The sequence below is a fragment of the Odocoileus virginianus genome, unplaced genomic scaffold, assembly GCF_023699985.2.
Source record: "Odocoileus virginianus isolate 20LAN1187 ecotype Illinois unplaced genomic scaffold, Ovbor_1.2 Unplaced_Scaffold_1, whole genome shotgun sequence".
Lineage (NCBI taxonomy): Eukaryota > Metazoa > Chordata > Mammalia > Artiodactyla > Cervidae > Odocoileus > Odocoileus virginianus.
In genome coordinates this window covers 5,879,748-5,896,529 of record NW_027224263.1, presented here as the reverse complement: position 1 = coordinate 5,896,529, position 16,782 = coordinate 5,879,748, and the positions used below count along the sequence as shown (strand labels likewise).

Genomic DNA, 16,782 nt, shown 5'->3' with positions numbered 1-16,782 from the left:
CATATTCAGTGAAGCAAGTGAGAAGAGAGCTATTCTCATGGCTTGGGTGTCTTCACTGGGGGCTGTGGTGGGTGTGGTTACCTTTGAATTCACTTGGCTTTGCTTTATCTTTGACAATTATGCATCTGTACTGAATCTAGCAGAGAAGGTTCTCTACTCATTTAACTTGGCTTTGGCAGCATTAAAAATGTTTTTATGCTGCTACCTATGGCCTTCCCTGGTGGCTCAGATGGGAAAGAATCTGCCTGCAATGCAGGAGACCTGGGTTCAATCCCTGGGTCAGGAAATCCCCTGCATAGGGAATGGGTATCCACTGCAGTATTCTTGCCTGGGGGATCCCACGGACAGAGGAGACTGGCAGGCTACAGTCCATGGGATCATAAAGAGTCAGGCATAACTGAGCGACTAACACTTTCACTTTCATGGAGACCCTGAAGTCAGCAGTATGCTTAGCACTAAATTCAGGTCCCCACGGAAAAAAAAATTTGTTGAGTAAGCAAGTAACAACCTGCCCTCTTCCTCACCGCCTTCCTAGTCCACCAACCGCACACACTAAGCAGCGACTGGGGCAGTGGGTTGGAGATTTGGTCTCATAAGCTTAGAGGGTTCTGCAGTGATGGAGGGAGTACCTGTTTTTCCTGGGCTGAGTCTGCTTTAGAAAAAAAGGACCCTCGTGAGGAAGAGGTCTGTTGAAGATCTCAACTCAGTGTGCATTGTATTCTCAAGGGTTCTGATCTTCTCCTAATGTTCTCTCAACAAACTCCCCCTGCCTTTCTTCTCATGCTCTTTCACCTTCCCCTTAAGTCTCATTGTCGTATTTAGTCTCACTGTCTCCTTTGATCTCTCTCTAGTCCTTCCCCTCTCAATCTACTCCTTGGAATTCCATAGGAAATTTAGGTATCTCTCTGTAGCTGAGGGTCTTTCACTCAGGGCCAGTGTTGGCAGCCTGATTTGATATGATGAAGGCTATGAAAGCCCCAGACAGACATCCTGCGTAGTTCATATCTATGCCACCCCTCTACTCTGGGTACTGAGGTTGATAGCACTATGCTGGTTCCCATTGCAGGCCCTTCTACATCCTGCAGTCACTCCTTCCCTTATTTTGCCTACCTAAGGCTTGAGCAGTGTTTTTCAAATTTCCTGGTTATTGGACTAAATTAGACCAGAAAAAAAAAAAAAGAATATGGTTCTCTTTGCATTCTTCATCAACCACCTCCCAACATTCTGACTCCATGAGTTGCTGGAATTTGTATTTTCTCAGTCCTCTCTCTACACCCCTGAGCTGCTTATATTCTCAAAGCAAATTTATTCCTTCTTGCCCTACCTCAAGGCTTGCCTCCATCAGCCTCTCCTCTACCACACTAATATCTAGGTCTTCTTCCCACTGATCTCAAGTCACAAGCAAGTCTTTTTCTGAAGTATTAGCTCTCAGAACTTGACTTTTGCCAACTCTTGTGTCAAATCAAGGGCTTCCCATGTGGCTCTAGTCATAAAGAACCCGACCTGTCAATGTAGGAGACATGAGATGTGGGTTCAATCCCTGGGTTAGGAAGATCCCCTGGAGTAGGAAATGGCACCCCACTCCAGTATTCTTGCCTGGAAAATTCCATAGGCAGAGGAGCCTGGTGAGCTACAGTCTATGGGGTTGTAAAGAGTTGGATACGACTGAGTGATTGAGCACATATGCATGTGTGAAATAAAAACTTAATTTATCTCTAAATTCCATTACATTTCATTTAGCCCTCATCAGTTTTCAAGGTGTTAGTGGTTGCTGTATTCTTTCTATATCTCTGCTTCTCTGTCTCCTCCTCCAGCCTTTCAGGAGCCTAGCATCTCATCAAATGATTCTAAAGTGGAAGACTTGAAAAACTGAAAAGACAGACTTCCCTCAGTCTTTCTCTCTCATTTTATTAAGACTTTAATAAAGAAGTTTTAGTTCACAGCAACACTGAGGGGAAGGTACAGAAATTTTCCACATACTATCTGCTCCCACACATCCATAGTCTTCCGCCATTATCAACACCCCTACCAGAGTAGTACATTTGTTACAACTGATGAAGCTACATTGACACAACACAATCACCCAGAGTCCATAGTTTACCTTATGCTTCATTACTAGTGTTGTACATTCTATACATTTAGGCAAATGTATAATGATGTGCATCCATCATTATTTTGGGTTGGACAAAAAGTTCATTTGGGAAAACATCTTCTAGAAAAAAAAAAAAAACCCAAACGGAATATTTGGCCAACCCAATAGTATCTTACAGAATATTTCACTGCTCTAACTATCTTCTGTTATTAAAAACAGCAGAGACAGTACGGTACCGACAAAGGTCTGTCTATCAAAGCTATGGTTTTTCCAGTAGTCATGTATGGATGTGAAAGTTGGACTATAAAGAAAGCTGAGCACTGAAGAATTGATGCTTTTGAACTGTGGTGTTGGAGAAGACTCTTGAGAGTCCCTTGGACTGCAAGGAGATCCAACCAGTCCATCCTAAAGGAAATCAGTCCTAAATATTCATTGGAAGGACTGATGCTGAAGCTGAAACTCCAATACTTTGGCCACCTGATGCGAAGAACTGACTCATTTGAAAAGACCCTGATGCTGGGAAAGATTGAAGGCGGGAGGAGAAGGGGACGACAGAGGATGAGATGGTTGGATGGCATCACCAACTCAATGGACATGAGTTTGAGTAAGCTCCGGGAGTTGGTGATGGACAGGGAAGCCTGGCGTGCTGTGGTCCATGGGGTTGCAAAGAGTCGGACATGACTGACTGAACTGAACTGAACTAAACAATCCTCTGTGCTCTGCCTAGTCATTCCCACACTCCTGCAACTCATGGCAACCACTGATCCTTTTACTGTCTCCATCTTTTTTCCTTTTCCAGAAGGTCATATAATTGGAAATGTATACTATGTAGTCTTTGGGGAATGGCTTCTTTCACTTAGTGATATGCATTTTTTAAGGTTTTCCCATGTATTTTCATGGCTTGATAGCTCATTTCTTTTCAGCACTGAATAATATTCCATTGTCTGGATGTACCACAGTTTATTTATCTATTTACCTACTGAAGGACATCTGGGTTGCTTCCAAGTTTTGGCAATGATAGATAAAGTTGCTGTTTGCAGGTTCTTCTGTGTCTGTAAGTTTTCAACTCCTTTGGGTAAATACCAAGGAGTGTGATTGCTGGATCATATGGTAAGAAACTGTCTTCCAAAGTGGGCACACTCTCTTTTTATGCCTTTCTTCTCTTCCTCCAAGGAGGACACTTTTCTTTGGATTACTTCACTGGCATTATTGGCTTCCAAGCTGGAACTACAACCATGCCCCCTGCAGAGAAATATTCTCCATCAGACTCATTCCTACTCTTATTCCCAACTCTGACACCCACACCACTGTTGGGCCTCATGGAAAACATTAGCTTGTGGCTAACCCTTCCTATTTGCTCATCATGAACCATTGACATTTGGCCTGACAACAAGTCCCTGAAGAGCATAGGACTAGATCTCTAGGGAGCAGGGTCAGTTTAAGTAGCAGACAGTGATAATTTGTTCTCTAAACAGTGGAGATGTAATAACATAACTTAATGCTGAATCAAAGGAAATAGAGTCAAACTCCAAACCAATTTGATTTGCAGCTTGAAATAAAAGGCAACATGTCTTGATTTAAATGTCAGGCCCACTGCTGAGTGATGATTTAATAACTCTTATGAGGGATCTTGTCACAGCAAATGCAACACTGGAATAGAATGACTCAGAGATAGAGTGTTAGAAATGATACAGAAGAGCACTAAAAGAAACAGGCTTATCTCAAGGCTTATCTAGAAGCTTTGCATAAAGCTAATTTGCAGTTAGGACCTCTTCTTTCACCCTATCTTGCCACCCAGTCTGTCTTGTCACAGATAACTATGCATGTATGTAGACACAATCCCCAGGTGTGATGTCAGCTCACTGCAGTATTTTCTGGGGACACAGGTCCTTGAACAATTCCAGCATGCAGGTTCAGTCCATGCATTCAGTCTGAAAGGCTAGGCACCTATGAGCCTGGCTATTTCTGAAGGGGATCTCAAAAATTCATCCTATTGCTCTATCTTTACAAAGGTACTTAATTATTTTATCCCATTTTAAGGGTGAGAGAGTTGAGATCCTGTAGGGTTAAGAGATTTCTTCAAAGACTCCAGTTTCTTGACTCTCAGGGAATCAGTAGTTCCTTCTCAATACGTTATGAGATCTCTCTCCTTGACCTTCCCCATCTTCCCTGGGCTAGCACACTAGAATGCTCAAGGCTGACCAGGCCCCAGCTTCAGCCAGTTTGCCAGGTCAGTGAGGAACCATGCATAGCTGTTCTTAAGGAAGAAGAATCCATTCTGCTGGGGTAATCTTTCAGTCATCAAGATTCATTTTGGAGACAATGCAAAGTATATATATGTGGTGTTTGCCTCAATGACAGTTTCTCAATCTTGAAAATATGAACATTTTTGTCCAGATCATTTTTTTGTGGTGGGAAGCTGCTTTGCATATTGTTGGATGTGTCACAACATCTGTGGCCTCTGGTTAACTGGTCTCTGCCTATAGCACAGGAACTTCCGATCCCTTTTACATAGAGCTTTTAGGTTAATCTCCCAAACTGTACTTCTAACTCAGTGGTTCTTAATACCTCCACCCTGGGGACATAGCCAAGTCCGTCAATATTTTTGTTTTTCACAGTTCAGTGGAGCAGGGATGAGTTGTAGACATCTAGTAGGTAGAGGCCAGAGTGTTACAATTCACAGAACAACACTACCCACCCCCATTACGACAAAGAATTCTTTGGCCTAAACTGTCAATATTGCCAAGGATGAGAAACTTTGTTCTATCATATCATTATCTGATCAGAAATTGCCATTGTTCTCCACTCCTGGTGGGAAAGATGACAGAGTCATGATCCTTCCTTGTCTAGATTCAGCTCATTATTTGCCATCTACAGTTTCTTTTCTGAAATGACTCTGAATGGAGTGCTGTTTCTGAACCATGTGGTTTGCATTCTCACTTGTATAACTTTGCCCACACCAACCTCTCCCCCTACCCAGAATGCCCCCTTCCCATGACTAAAGTCTGGTTGAAATGCTAGCTACTCTATAAAACCCTACTTGAACCTAAATCCTCTCAGTTACAAGCAATTCTTTCCCTGGATATTACATACATTTTTTACTTGTATGTCTCTCAAAGCATTTATCATATTCATAATAGAATGGAAAATTTGAATTGAAAGCTGCCTTTATAGAAATGTCTTTAGTAAAATTCCCTTCACTTTAGAAAAAGGAAATTGAGACCAAGAACAAGTGAATTAACTAGGTGAAGGTATCATGCATGTGTGCGTGCTAAGTTGCTTCAGTTGTGTCCGACTCTTTGTGACCCTATGGACCACAGCCCGCCAGGCTCCTCTGTCCATGGGATTCTCCAGGCAAGAATACTGGAGTGGGTTGCCATGCTCTCCTCCAGGGGATCTTCCTGACTCAGGGATTGAACCTGAGTCTCTTATCTCCTGCATTGGCAGGTGGGTTCTTTACCACTAGCACCACCTGGGAAGCCCAAAGGTATCATACTTTCTCATAAAACTTGGACCGTAATAACTTGTATTGTTGATTCCACTCTCCTGGCCTGGTTGAAATGGATAACCATGGACTTAGTCCTGGCATTCAAATTTCAACTCTGACACTTGTAAGTTGGTAAAATAATTAAGTTTCTGAGATTACTAAATCTTCAGCTCTAAATGGAAATAATCATGGCTGTTGTGAGAATCAAATGAGGTGATGTATTCAAAATGTATGGCACATAGTAGATACTTGATAAATATTTGTCAGATGAATAGAAGGATCAACTGTATTTCAAGAAATAGAATTTAGGGATTGGTGATGTTCCATGGGGCTTCACTAAAAGGTGATTGGTGGTAAAGTGTGGTAGCTTATTCCCATGGCTTCCTACTTTTGCATCCTTCCACAGAAAACACGAGTTCCTCTGTAGGCCATGAGACCAGTGTCCAAGCTTTCTGTGGAATACGTGAATAATGACAGTAGCTCTCAACTTGGAAATGTAATTCTTAAAAGGTTTGCTCTTTTCCCCCATTTGCAATGCTAATGTTGTAACCTCTCTGTTCTCTCAGGTAGATAACAGGTAGGGTTGGGGAAGAGGATTGGATAGGAGATATATTTCCTCTATTTCTCTTTGATTTCCTGTGTGATAGCAGCCTTGGGCTTAGATGCTGTTCAGCGGCTTAACTGGCATCTCTGTGAGAGGAAATTCTGCACTTCGGGTGGCAATGGGGGCACTTTGGTGTTGGCTTTTAGCCCAGGGATACCTGGCTCTAACTTGGCTTCAATAAGGTTTATTAAGACCTTTCTAGCTAGCTCTTCACTCTGAAGCTGCCCACTGTCAGCTTTCTTCCTGCTTAGGGCTTTGGAGTAATGGCATGCTATGCATTTATTCCTTTCATTTACAGAAACAAGTCTTTCCCTGGCCCCAGGGTGCATGTACCTAATAGAAAAAGCTCTGCCCCTCCAGTTGGGGTGGGGGTGACCAGACAGGAAACTGAAGCAGCAGCTTGGGACTTCTGATGCCTTTCTAGACTAGATTGGGAGCATTGCAGAGAGGAGGAAAGTTTCCAACAGTGGCCCCTCCCCACAAAGCTGGCTCCTGCCTACTCTGTCATGTGAGCACAGGAGATTTTCATTTGAGGGGTTAGGAAAGAAGCTCTGGTGAGTGAGTCTATTGCAAATTGACACAGGATCCCCCTCTGTAGGGCTTACAGATTAAGGGTCCTGTAAGAGGCAAATGGCTTTGGGAGGATAAGAAAAACAGTAGAGGGCAGAGAACCAGATTGAAAGTAAAGATACTTGATCTGGATCCCTGCCTGTATCTGCTGCTTCTGAGAGAGTTTCTTAAGGCTTTAAACTGAGCCTCACATTCCTGTCTGTGAAGTAGGTACAATATAGCCTATAGCCTTCCTTGTAAGGATGGCAAAACTGGAAGGTTTGCCCTTCTCTAGAATTTTCACTCTGTGAAACCCAAAGCATATAAAACCTCCTACTTTTACTGAGTGACTGAAAAAGTGAATGTCTAAAGGAAGGTGTGACAAGGTTGGAGTGGGGGATCCAGATCTATTGTCTGCTTGCCTCAAGATGGTATTTTTCACTTTACTCTTCCCAGAGTTCTACTGTCATTGTTCATGTTGCAGTTACTCAAGAAGTTGGATTCCTTTCTTCTATTTCATATCCAGAGTTGAGCTCTGAAGAATGGTTGAACATTGACTACACAGAGTAGTGCGAAGTATATATGTATGTATGCACATGCAATAAGCATTTTAGGCAAAAGGAACAGAATACGCATATGCCTTATAGCACATTCCAGAAACAAATAGAATAGCTGGTTTTGTCATTTTAATTCAAAATTTAAGTCATAGTTTTGGGTGTTGAGGGTTGAAAATGCAAATATATCTATCTTTGAAGTATTGTTAGGCTAAATCATACTGAGCATCCACTGTTGACAGAGCATGGGGGGCATTATCAAAAAAGAAACAAATACATTTACTCTATTGAGCCAACAATCTGGAAGGAGGTAAAGAGTAAATGAAAAATACATGATATGAAAATCTTCATTCCAACATTTTGTCTAACAGGTACACTCATGTAAGTGGTATATAGATAAATTCCTGGAGGGCTACTTGGTTGAGGTGACTTGAGTTCACTGGGGTTAGCCAGGGAAGATTTCTTGGAGGTGCTGAATCCTGAAGAGTATTCTTAGGAAGATATGAATTGGTGAATAAAAGGAAAAGCTATTTATAGCAAGAGAGACAGCATGAGTGATGCCTTGGTGGTAGAAAGATTATTTCTAAGGTGTGAAATTAGGGATAAATTAGCCTGGCCCTAATGGAAAAGCAAAGCAGCCTAACTTGGGGGCATCTTAGACTCTTTATATATATGCCAACCAGACAATTAAAACAAGGAAAATTAAGGGTCAGTGGGAACCATGTGAAGAGAAATAATTGGTTATGAAAAATAAATTGTCATGAGGGGAGAGCGATCAAGACGGTGGAGTGAGAGGACTTGGGGACCACATCCTCACCACACAAACATCAAAAATGTATCTATGTGTGGAACAAGTCTCACTGAAAGTCTTCTGGAAACTGGCAGAAGGACTCCTGCACAAGCAAGTCTATATGAAAGATACATATGTAATTTGATAGGAAAGAAGAAAAGGGGACTCATAGGAAAAGGGACAATGCAAGGATGGAGACAGTGAGAGTTATAGATTGGGTCCCCAGTCCTGGGGTCCTATGTATAGGAGACAAGCCATTTTGGCTGGTTGGAATACCACAGGGATTATCGGGCGGTGGTGGAGTGGGGCTGTGGGAAGCCTGGACTCTGCTCATGTGCTTGTGTACACATGCTTGCTTGCCCCCTAGGCAGGGCATAGAGAGCTCTTTTCTGGTGACTGCCCAGTTTCCCATGACTGCCTTGCTGTGCCCCAGCCCAAACCAAGCAAATGCTCCAGTCCTACTCACTCCATATCACAATGCAGCACTGAATCTGGGGCAGCCACAACCAAGGAGAAGACTCAACCACGGGATACAGAGGTGATCAGGTCCTTGGGCAAAGTCTCGGTAGAATAGCAGTGGCTATCATGGGTGCTTATTCAAGCAGTGTATCAGAAACAGCCTAGACCTCTGAGGGTAGCCATTCCACTATAGCTCAATCCCCAATTTACGTGAGAGTTCACATGGGCCCTGCCTGCCTTGTGATGTGGCATGGTAGCATGGGTGGCAGAGGCTTGAGCAATAGTCAGCTATGAGGAACAAAGGGAACTTGTATCTGAGGCTTTGAGCAGAGAGGAAACAGTTGCAGGCACCCGTATTGGCAGTTTATTGGAGACAGTCTGGATCACTGTCTGCAGCTAACTTGGGCAGAGAGCCTGCATGAGTCCCCCTTACTTTAGCACTCCCCATCTCTGGGACAAGGGTCCTGGTTTAGGGAGAAGGGAAAATACATGCATAAAGGCAACAGAGCCAACTTGAACTCAGACTTCAGAGCTTTTTCTCCAGCAACATGGGATCAGATCCAGTCTGTGATAGGGTGGTCACAGCCACTGAGCAGAAGTCCCACCTCACACTGGCTCCAGCTCTAGCCCCTCCATTTCCATCCCAAACAAATGGAAGTGAAACAACATGCTACTAAAAAATCAATGAATCAATGAAGAAACCAAAGAGGAAATCAGAAAATACTTGAGACAAATGGAAATTGAAACATAACACATAGAAATCTATGAGACTCAGCAAAGGCAGTTATAAGAGGGAAGTTTATAACAACAAAAGCCTTCCTCAAGAAAAAAAAAATCTTGAATAAACAACCTAACCTACCACCTAAAGGAATTAGAAAACAAAGAACAAAATAACCAAAGTCAGTAGAAGAAAGAAAATAATAAAGATCAGAGAGGAAATAAAGATAAAAAAATAAAAGATCAATGAAACCAAGAGCTGTTTTTTTAAAAAGATAAACAAAATTGATAAACTTTCACCCAGCATCACCAATAAGAAAAGAGAGAAGGGCCAAATAAGCAAAATAAGAAATGAAAGAGGAGAAATAACAACTGCTACATCAGAGATACAAAAAATAATGAGAACACTAGGAATAGTTATATGCCAACAAATCAGGCAGATTAGAAGAAAGAAAATTTCTAGAAACATACACTCTGCCAAGATTGCATCAAGGAGAAATAGATAATTTGAACCAACTGATCACTAGTAGTGAAATTGAATTTGTAATTTAAAAAAATCTCAGCAAACAAAAGTCCAGAACTAGATGGCTTCACAGGGGAATTCTATCAAACATATGAAGATAAGGTGATACTTACCCTTCTGAAACTATTAAACAAATGAAGAGAAGGGAACACTCCCAGATTTATTCTATGAGGCCACCATTACTCTTCCCTGGTGGCTCAGATGGTAAAGAATCCGCCTGCAATGCAAGAGATGCAGGTTTGATCTCTGGGTCAAGAAGATCCCCTAGAGAAGGGAATGGCTACCTACTCCAGTATTCTTGCTGGAGAATTCCATGGATAGAGGAGCCTGGCGGGCTACAGTCCATGGGGTTGCAAAGAGTCAGACAACTGAACAACTAACACTTTCACTTTACCATTACTCTTATACCAAAAGCAAAAAACGATACTGCAAAAACAGAAAATTACGGGCCAATATGTTGGATGAATATAGATGTAAATATCCTCAACAAAATATTAGCAAACCATATTCAACAAAATTAAAAAGATCATATACCATGATCAAGTGGGATTTATTCCAGGGATGCAAGAATGCTTCAGTATTTACAAATCAATCAATGTGATACACAGATTAATAAAAGGAAGGATAAAAAGCACATGATTGTCACATGATTAATAGATGAAGGAAAAAATTTTTGACAAAGTTCAATATCCATTCATAATAAAAACCCTTATCACAGTGGGTGTAGAGTGAATGTATCTGAGTATAATAAAGACCGGTTAGAGCAAACCCACGGCTAACTTATGCTCACTCAACAGTGAAAAGCTGAAATCCTTTCCTCTAAATTCAGGAAGATGACAGTGATGCCCAATCTTGCCATTTTTATTTAACATATTGAATATTGGAAGTATTAGCTATAGTAATCAGACAAGAGAAAGAAAAAGCATCCAAATTGAAATGAAGAAGTAAAACTGTCACTTTTTACAGATGACACAATACAACATATAAATAAACCTAAAGTATTCACCAGAAAACTATTAGAACTAATAAATGAATTCTGTAACATTGCAGGATATAAGATTAATATATGGAAGTCTGTTGCCTTCCTATACATTGTTAATGAACTATCAGAAAAATAAACTTAAAAAATCCATTTTAAAATTGCATCAAAAAGAATAAAATTCTTAGTAACAGACTTAACCAAAGGTGAAAAACCTATATTCTGAAAGCTGTAAAACACTGATGAGGGAAACTGAAGATTATACAAAGAAATGGAAAAGCTAGCTCATACTCTTGGATTAGGAGACTTAATATTGCTAAAACAACTATACAAAAGAAAGAAAGAAATCTACAGATTTAATGTAATCCCTATTAAAATACTAAATATTAAAACCCTAGCCCTAATAAAATACTCATAATGTTTGTCACCAAGCTAGAACACATAATCCTAAAATTCGTGTAGAACCACAAAATACTCAAAATTGCCAAAGCAATCTTGAGAAAAAAAGAACAACTGGAAAAAAAAAGAAAAAAAAAAAAAAGAACAACTGGAGATATAACCCTCCCAGATTTCAGACTATACTACAAAGCTACATTAATCAAAACAGCATGGTACTGGCACAAAAACAGACACACAGATTAATAGAACAAAATAGAGTGCCCAGAAATAAACCTACACACTATAGTCAATTAATCTATGACAAAGAAAGCAAGAATATACAATGGAGAAAAAAGTCTTTCCAATAAGTGATGCTGGAAAAATTGGACAGCTACATATAAAACCATAAGATTTCCTCATACCACATACAAAAATAAACTCAAAATGACTGTATCTTACTGGCACAAAGACAGAAATATAGATCAATGGAACAAAATAGAAAGTCCAGAGATAAATCCACGTACCTACAGACACCTTATTTTCGACAAAGGAGGCAAGGATATACAATGGAAAAAAGACAACCTCTTTAACAAGTGGTGCTGGGAAAACTGGTCAACCACTTGTAAAAGAATGGAACTAGAACACTTTCTAACACCATACACAAAAATAAATTCAAAATGGATTGAAGATCTAAATATAAGACCAGAAACTATAAAACTCCTAGAGGATTTTGTCATACATTGACATGAATCAGCCATGGAGTTACATGTATTCCCCATCCCGATCCCCCCTCCCACCTCCCTCTCCACCCAATTCCTCCAGGTCTTCCCAGTGCACCAGGCCCGAGCACTTGTCTCATGCATCCCACCTGGGCTGGTGATCTCTTTCACTATATGACAAAACCCACTGCAATGTTGTGAAGTAATTAGCCTCCAACTAATAAAAATAAATGAAAAAATATAAAAATAAATAAATAAATAAATAAATAAAACTCCCAGAGGAGAACATAGGCAAAACACTCTGACATAAATCACAGCAAGATCCTCTATGACTCACCTCCCAGAATATTGGAAATAAAAGCAAAAATAAACAAATGGGACCTAATGAAACTTAAAAGCTTTTGCACAACAAAGGAAACTATAAGCAAGGTGAAAAGACAGCTTTCAGAATGGGAGAAAATAATAGCAAATGAAGAAATAGATAAAGAATTAATCTCAAAAGTATACAAGCAACTCCTGTAGCTAATAAATGACCCAATCAAAAAATGGGCCAAAAAACTAAACAGACATTTCTCCAAAGAAGACATACAGATGGCTAACAAACACATGAAAAGATGCTCAACATCACTCATTATCAGAGAAATGCAAATCAAAACCTCAATGAGGTACCATTACACGCCAGTCAGAATGGCTGCTATCCAAAAGTCTACAAGCAATAAATGCTGGAGAGGGTGTGGAGAAAAGGGAACCCTCTTACACTGTTGGTGGGAATGCAAACTAGTACAGCCACTATGGAGAACAGTGTGGAGATTCCTTAAAAAGCTGGAAATAGAACTGCCATATGACCCAGCAATCCCACTCCTGGGCATACACACCGAGGAAACCAGATCTGAAAGAGACACGTGCACCCCAATGTTCATCACAGCACTGTTTTATAATAGCCAGGACATGGAAACAACCTAGATGCCCATCAGCACCCAAATGGATAAGGAAACTGTGGTACATATACACTATGGAATATTACTCAGCCATTAAAAAGAATTCATTTGAATCAGTTCTAATGAGATGGATGAAACTGGAGCCCATTATATAGAGTGAAGTAAGCCAGAAAGATAAACACCAATACAGTATACTGATGCATATACATGGAATTTAGAAAGATGGTAACGATAACCCTATATGCAAAACAGAAAAAGAGACACAGATGTACAGAACAGACTTTTAGACTCTGTCAGAGAAGGTGAGGGTGGGATGTTCAGAGAGAACAGCATTGAAACAAGTATACCATCAAGGGTGAAACAGATCACCAGCCCAGGTTGGATGCATAAGACAAGTGCTCAGGCTGGTGCACTGGGAAGACCCAAAGGGATGGGATGGAGAGGGAGGCGGGAGGGGGGATCGGGATGGGGAATACTTATAAATCCATGGCTGATTCATGTCAATGTATGGCAAAAACCACTACAATATTGTAAAGTAATTAGCCTCCAACTAATAAAAATAAATGGAAAAAAAAATAAAAAAATAAAACAAAATGGATCAAGAATCTAAATGCAAGACCTGAAACCACAAAATTCCTAGTAAAGAACATCAGCAGAACACTCTTTGACATAAATTGTAGCAATGCCTGTTTTGGGTATCTGTCTTCCAAGGCAAAAGAAATAAAAGCAAAAATAAGCAAATGGAACCTAATTAAATTAAAAGCTTTTGCACAGCAAAGGAAACTATCAACAAAATAAAAATAGAACCTGTGAAATAAAGGAAAATGCTTGCAAATAACATGACCTACTGTGATTAATACCCAAAATATTAAAAAAAAAATAGCTCATACAACTTAATACTGTTAAAAAAAACCAATTTAAAATTGGACAGAAGATAGGAATAGACATTTTCCCAAAGAAGATATACAGATGGCCAATAGGTACATGAAGAGGTACTCAATATTACCAATTATCAGAAATTCAAGTCAAACCAATGAGATATCACCTCACACTTGTCAGAATGGCTATCATCAAAAAGTCTACAAATAACAAATGTTGGTGAGGATGTGGAGAAAAGGGAACACTTGTACACTGTTGGTGGGAATACCAGTTGCTGTAGACACTATGGAAAACTGTTTGGAGAGTCCTCAGAAAATGACTGTATGATCTAACAATTCCACTCCTGGGTATATATCTGAAAAACATGAAAACACTAATTCAAAAAGATACATGCACCCCAATGTTCATAGCAGCACTATTTACAATAGACAAGATATGAAAGCAACCCAAGTGTCCATCAACAGATGAATGGATAAAGAAGATGTGGTATATATATATTTGTGGAGAGGAGTGGTTTGCCAAAAAGTTTGTTCAGGTTGTTCCATATGATGTTATGGAAAAACTCAAACAAACATTTTGGCCAACCCAATGCAATGGACTATTACTCTGTCATAAAAATATTGATAATGTAATTCTGCCATTTGCAGCTATATGAATGATCTAGAGAATATTATGCTTAGTGATTTGTCAAACAGAAAGACAAATATGGCATGATATCACTTATATGTGGAATTTAAAAATATAATACAAATGAATGTATATGGCGAAATAGAAACAGATTCACAGATATGGAATAGAAACTTCATTACCAGTGGGACTAGGAAAGGGGGGAGTGACAAGATAGGGGTATGGGATTAAGAGATACACACTACTGTGTATAAAATAGAGAAGTAACAAGGATATATTGTATAGCACAGTGAGTTATAGCCATTGCCTTATAATAACTTTTAATGGAAGTATAATCTGTAAGAGCTTCCCTGGCTCAGGTGGTAAAGAATCTGCCTGCAATGCGGGCGATCTGGGATCAATCCCTGGGTTTGGGTTCAATCCCTGAGTTGGGAAGATCCCCTGGAGAAGGGAATGGCAACCCACTCCAGTATTCTTGCCTGGAGAATTTACCATGGACAGAGAAGCCTGATGGGCTACAGTCCATGGGGTCTCAAAGAGTTGGACATGACTGAGTGACTAACACTATAATTTGTAAAAGTACCGAATCATAATGCTGTACATGTAAAACTAATATAATCTTGTAAATCAACTATACTTCAATTAAAAAATGTAAATTGCCCTGAAGATCAGTCTTGACATCACCACTGACTGACTATAGTCAGGACTTGCTTTCTATAGGACTGTGATGTACGTGAAAGCCACTTTGTTTCTCAGGATTCCTCTGCCATTTTGTATCACTGGGCATCTACTCCAATTTCTGGAGTCCTATTCGCTTAAGGACTTGATTTCAGCAGTTATTTATTACTCTGATCCCTTGTAATATAATAGCTCTGTTTCATTGGGCATTGACTTTTTCTGATGGATCTCTGAAAAAACTCAAAAACTTTAAAGGAAAGAATCTACCTGTGCTAGAATAAATGATGGGTGGGGTGGATGTTTGTGAACAGGTGACTTTTCCCATTATCTTTCAGACTGAAACTACCCCTTAGAAGCTTGGCCTTGATTCCAGTGCATATTTCTTCCCTGGATGTTGAAAGATTAGGTAGAATAGAGACACATGGCATGGAGCAAGTAATTTGATTTTGCCTGCAAATTTCCCCATGATACAGGATATAGTTCTTTGAAAACAGTTCATGCAGTGTAGTCTATCAGTGTGGTTAAAAGTGCAGAGCTACAGATTTAGGATGAGCAAGTGTTTATATCCTGATTCTACCACTTCCTATCTGTGTGATTTTCCACAAACCTGTGCCTAGGTTGCCTCTTCTTGTATAAAATAGGTAGGGATAATAAGAGTAACTAACTCCTATAGTTACTATAATGATCAGTGAGATATATGTCTAAAGAATTTAACATAGTTCTTGACACTTGATCAAGTTGTTCTTGTCATCACTATCATTAGCATCACCACCACTGCCACTACCCACACCACCGCCATTCTGTTACAGATGTGTAACAGAATAGCATTCCTCTTGCTAAAGCTAATACCAGCCATCAGCAAAGGAAGAAAGAGAAAAGAGTGAGCCCAGTCTCATTCACTGTTTCCTACTCTCACTTTAACTCTAACATCTCCAAGAGAATGTATGAGAAGACAATCTAACCCTTATGTCTCTATCCCTGTTTCCACAGGCACCTGTCAGCTTGGCTGGGCCTATTACTGTGCTGGAGGTGGCGCAGCTGCAGCCATGTTGATTTGCACCTGGCTCTCTTGCTTTGCTGGAAGAAACCCCAAGCCTGTCATGTTGGTGGAAAGCATCATGAAGAACACCAATTCTTATACCATGGAGTTTGACCACTGCCTCAAACCTTGAGATTTGGCAGAATTGGAGAGGGTGGGAAAGAGGAGGGAAGGGAGCCTTGAAAAGAAGTACTAAGACTAGGCCAGTTGCTACCCACTTGCCAGTCATGTAACCCAGTGTTTGTATGCTTTTTAACTCATCATTCATTTTCACTTTGCCTTAAACCAGTGGGTCAGTGGCTATTTACAAAATTCACCAAGGACAATAATTCTATCAAATGTTTATCTAGCTGGCGAGTACCCACTAGCCTCCAAGTCCCAAAGTGCCCTTTCATACAAAATAATAAGAAAGATCCTCAGTTGAAAGCTGTACAGTCAAGCAGTTCTTCAGAATTCTGCATCTCCTGTCACTTACCCCAAAGCTTAAAGGTTGGGTAAAAACACTTATGGGCTTTCCAGGTGGCTCAGCAGTAAAGAATCCGCCTGCAATGCAGGAGTCAATCCTGAAATGGGAAGATTCCTCTGGAGAAGGGCATGGCAACCAACTCCAGTATTCTTGCCTGGGAAATCCCATGGACAGAGGAGGCTGGCAGGCTACAGTCCATAGGGTCACAAAAGAGTCAGACACAACTTAGTGACTAAACAACAGCATCAGCAGCAACAACAAAAACACTAGTGCAGGGAAGAGCCATGAGATGAGCAGGGCTGGT

The 16,782-nt window shown here is 40.3% G+C and overlaps 1 protein-coding gene across 1 annotated transcript in view; it reads left to right on the top strand.

Moving 5' to 3' along the window:
• Positions 1-16,145, top strand: part of LHFPL1 (LHFPL tetraspan subfamily member 1) — a 51,896-nt gene extending 35,751 nt beyond the window's left edge. Inside the window, exon 3 of the mRNA XM_020882807.2 lies at positions 15,964-16,145. Within this exon, the coding sequence (XP_020738466.2) occupies positions 15,964-16,145 (182 nt within the window). The remainder of the gene's footprint in view (positions 1-15,963) is intronic.
• The last annotated feature ends 637 nt before the right edge of the window (positions 16,146-16,782 follow it).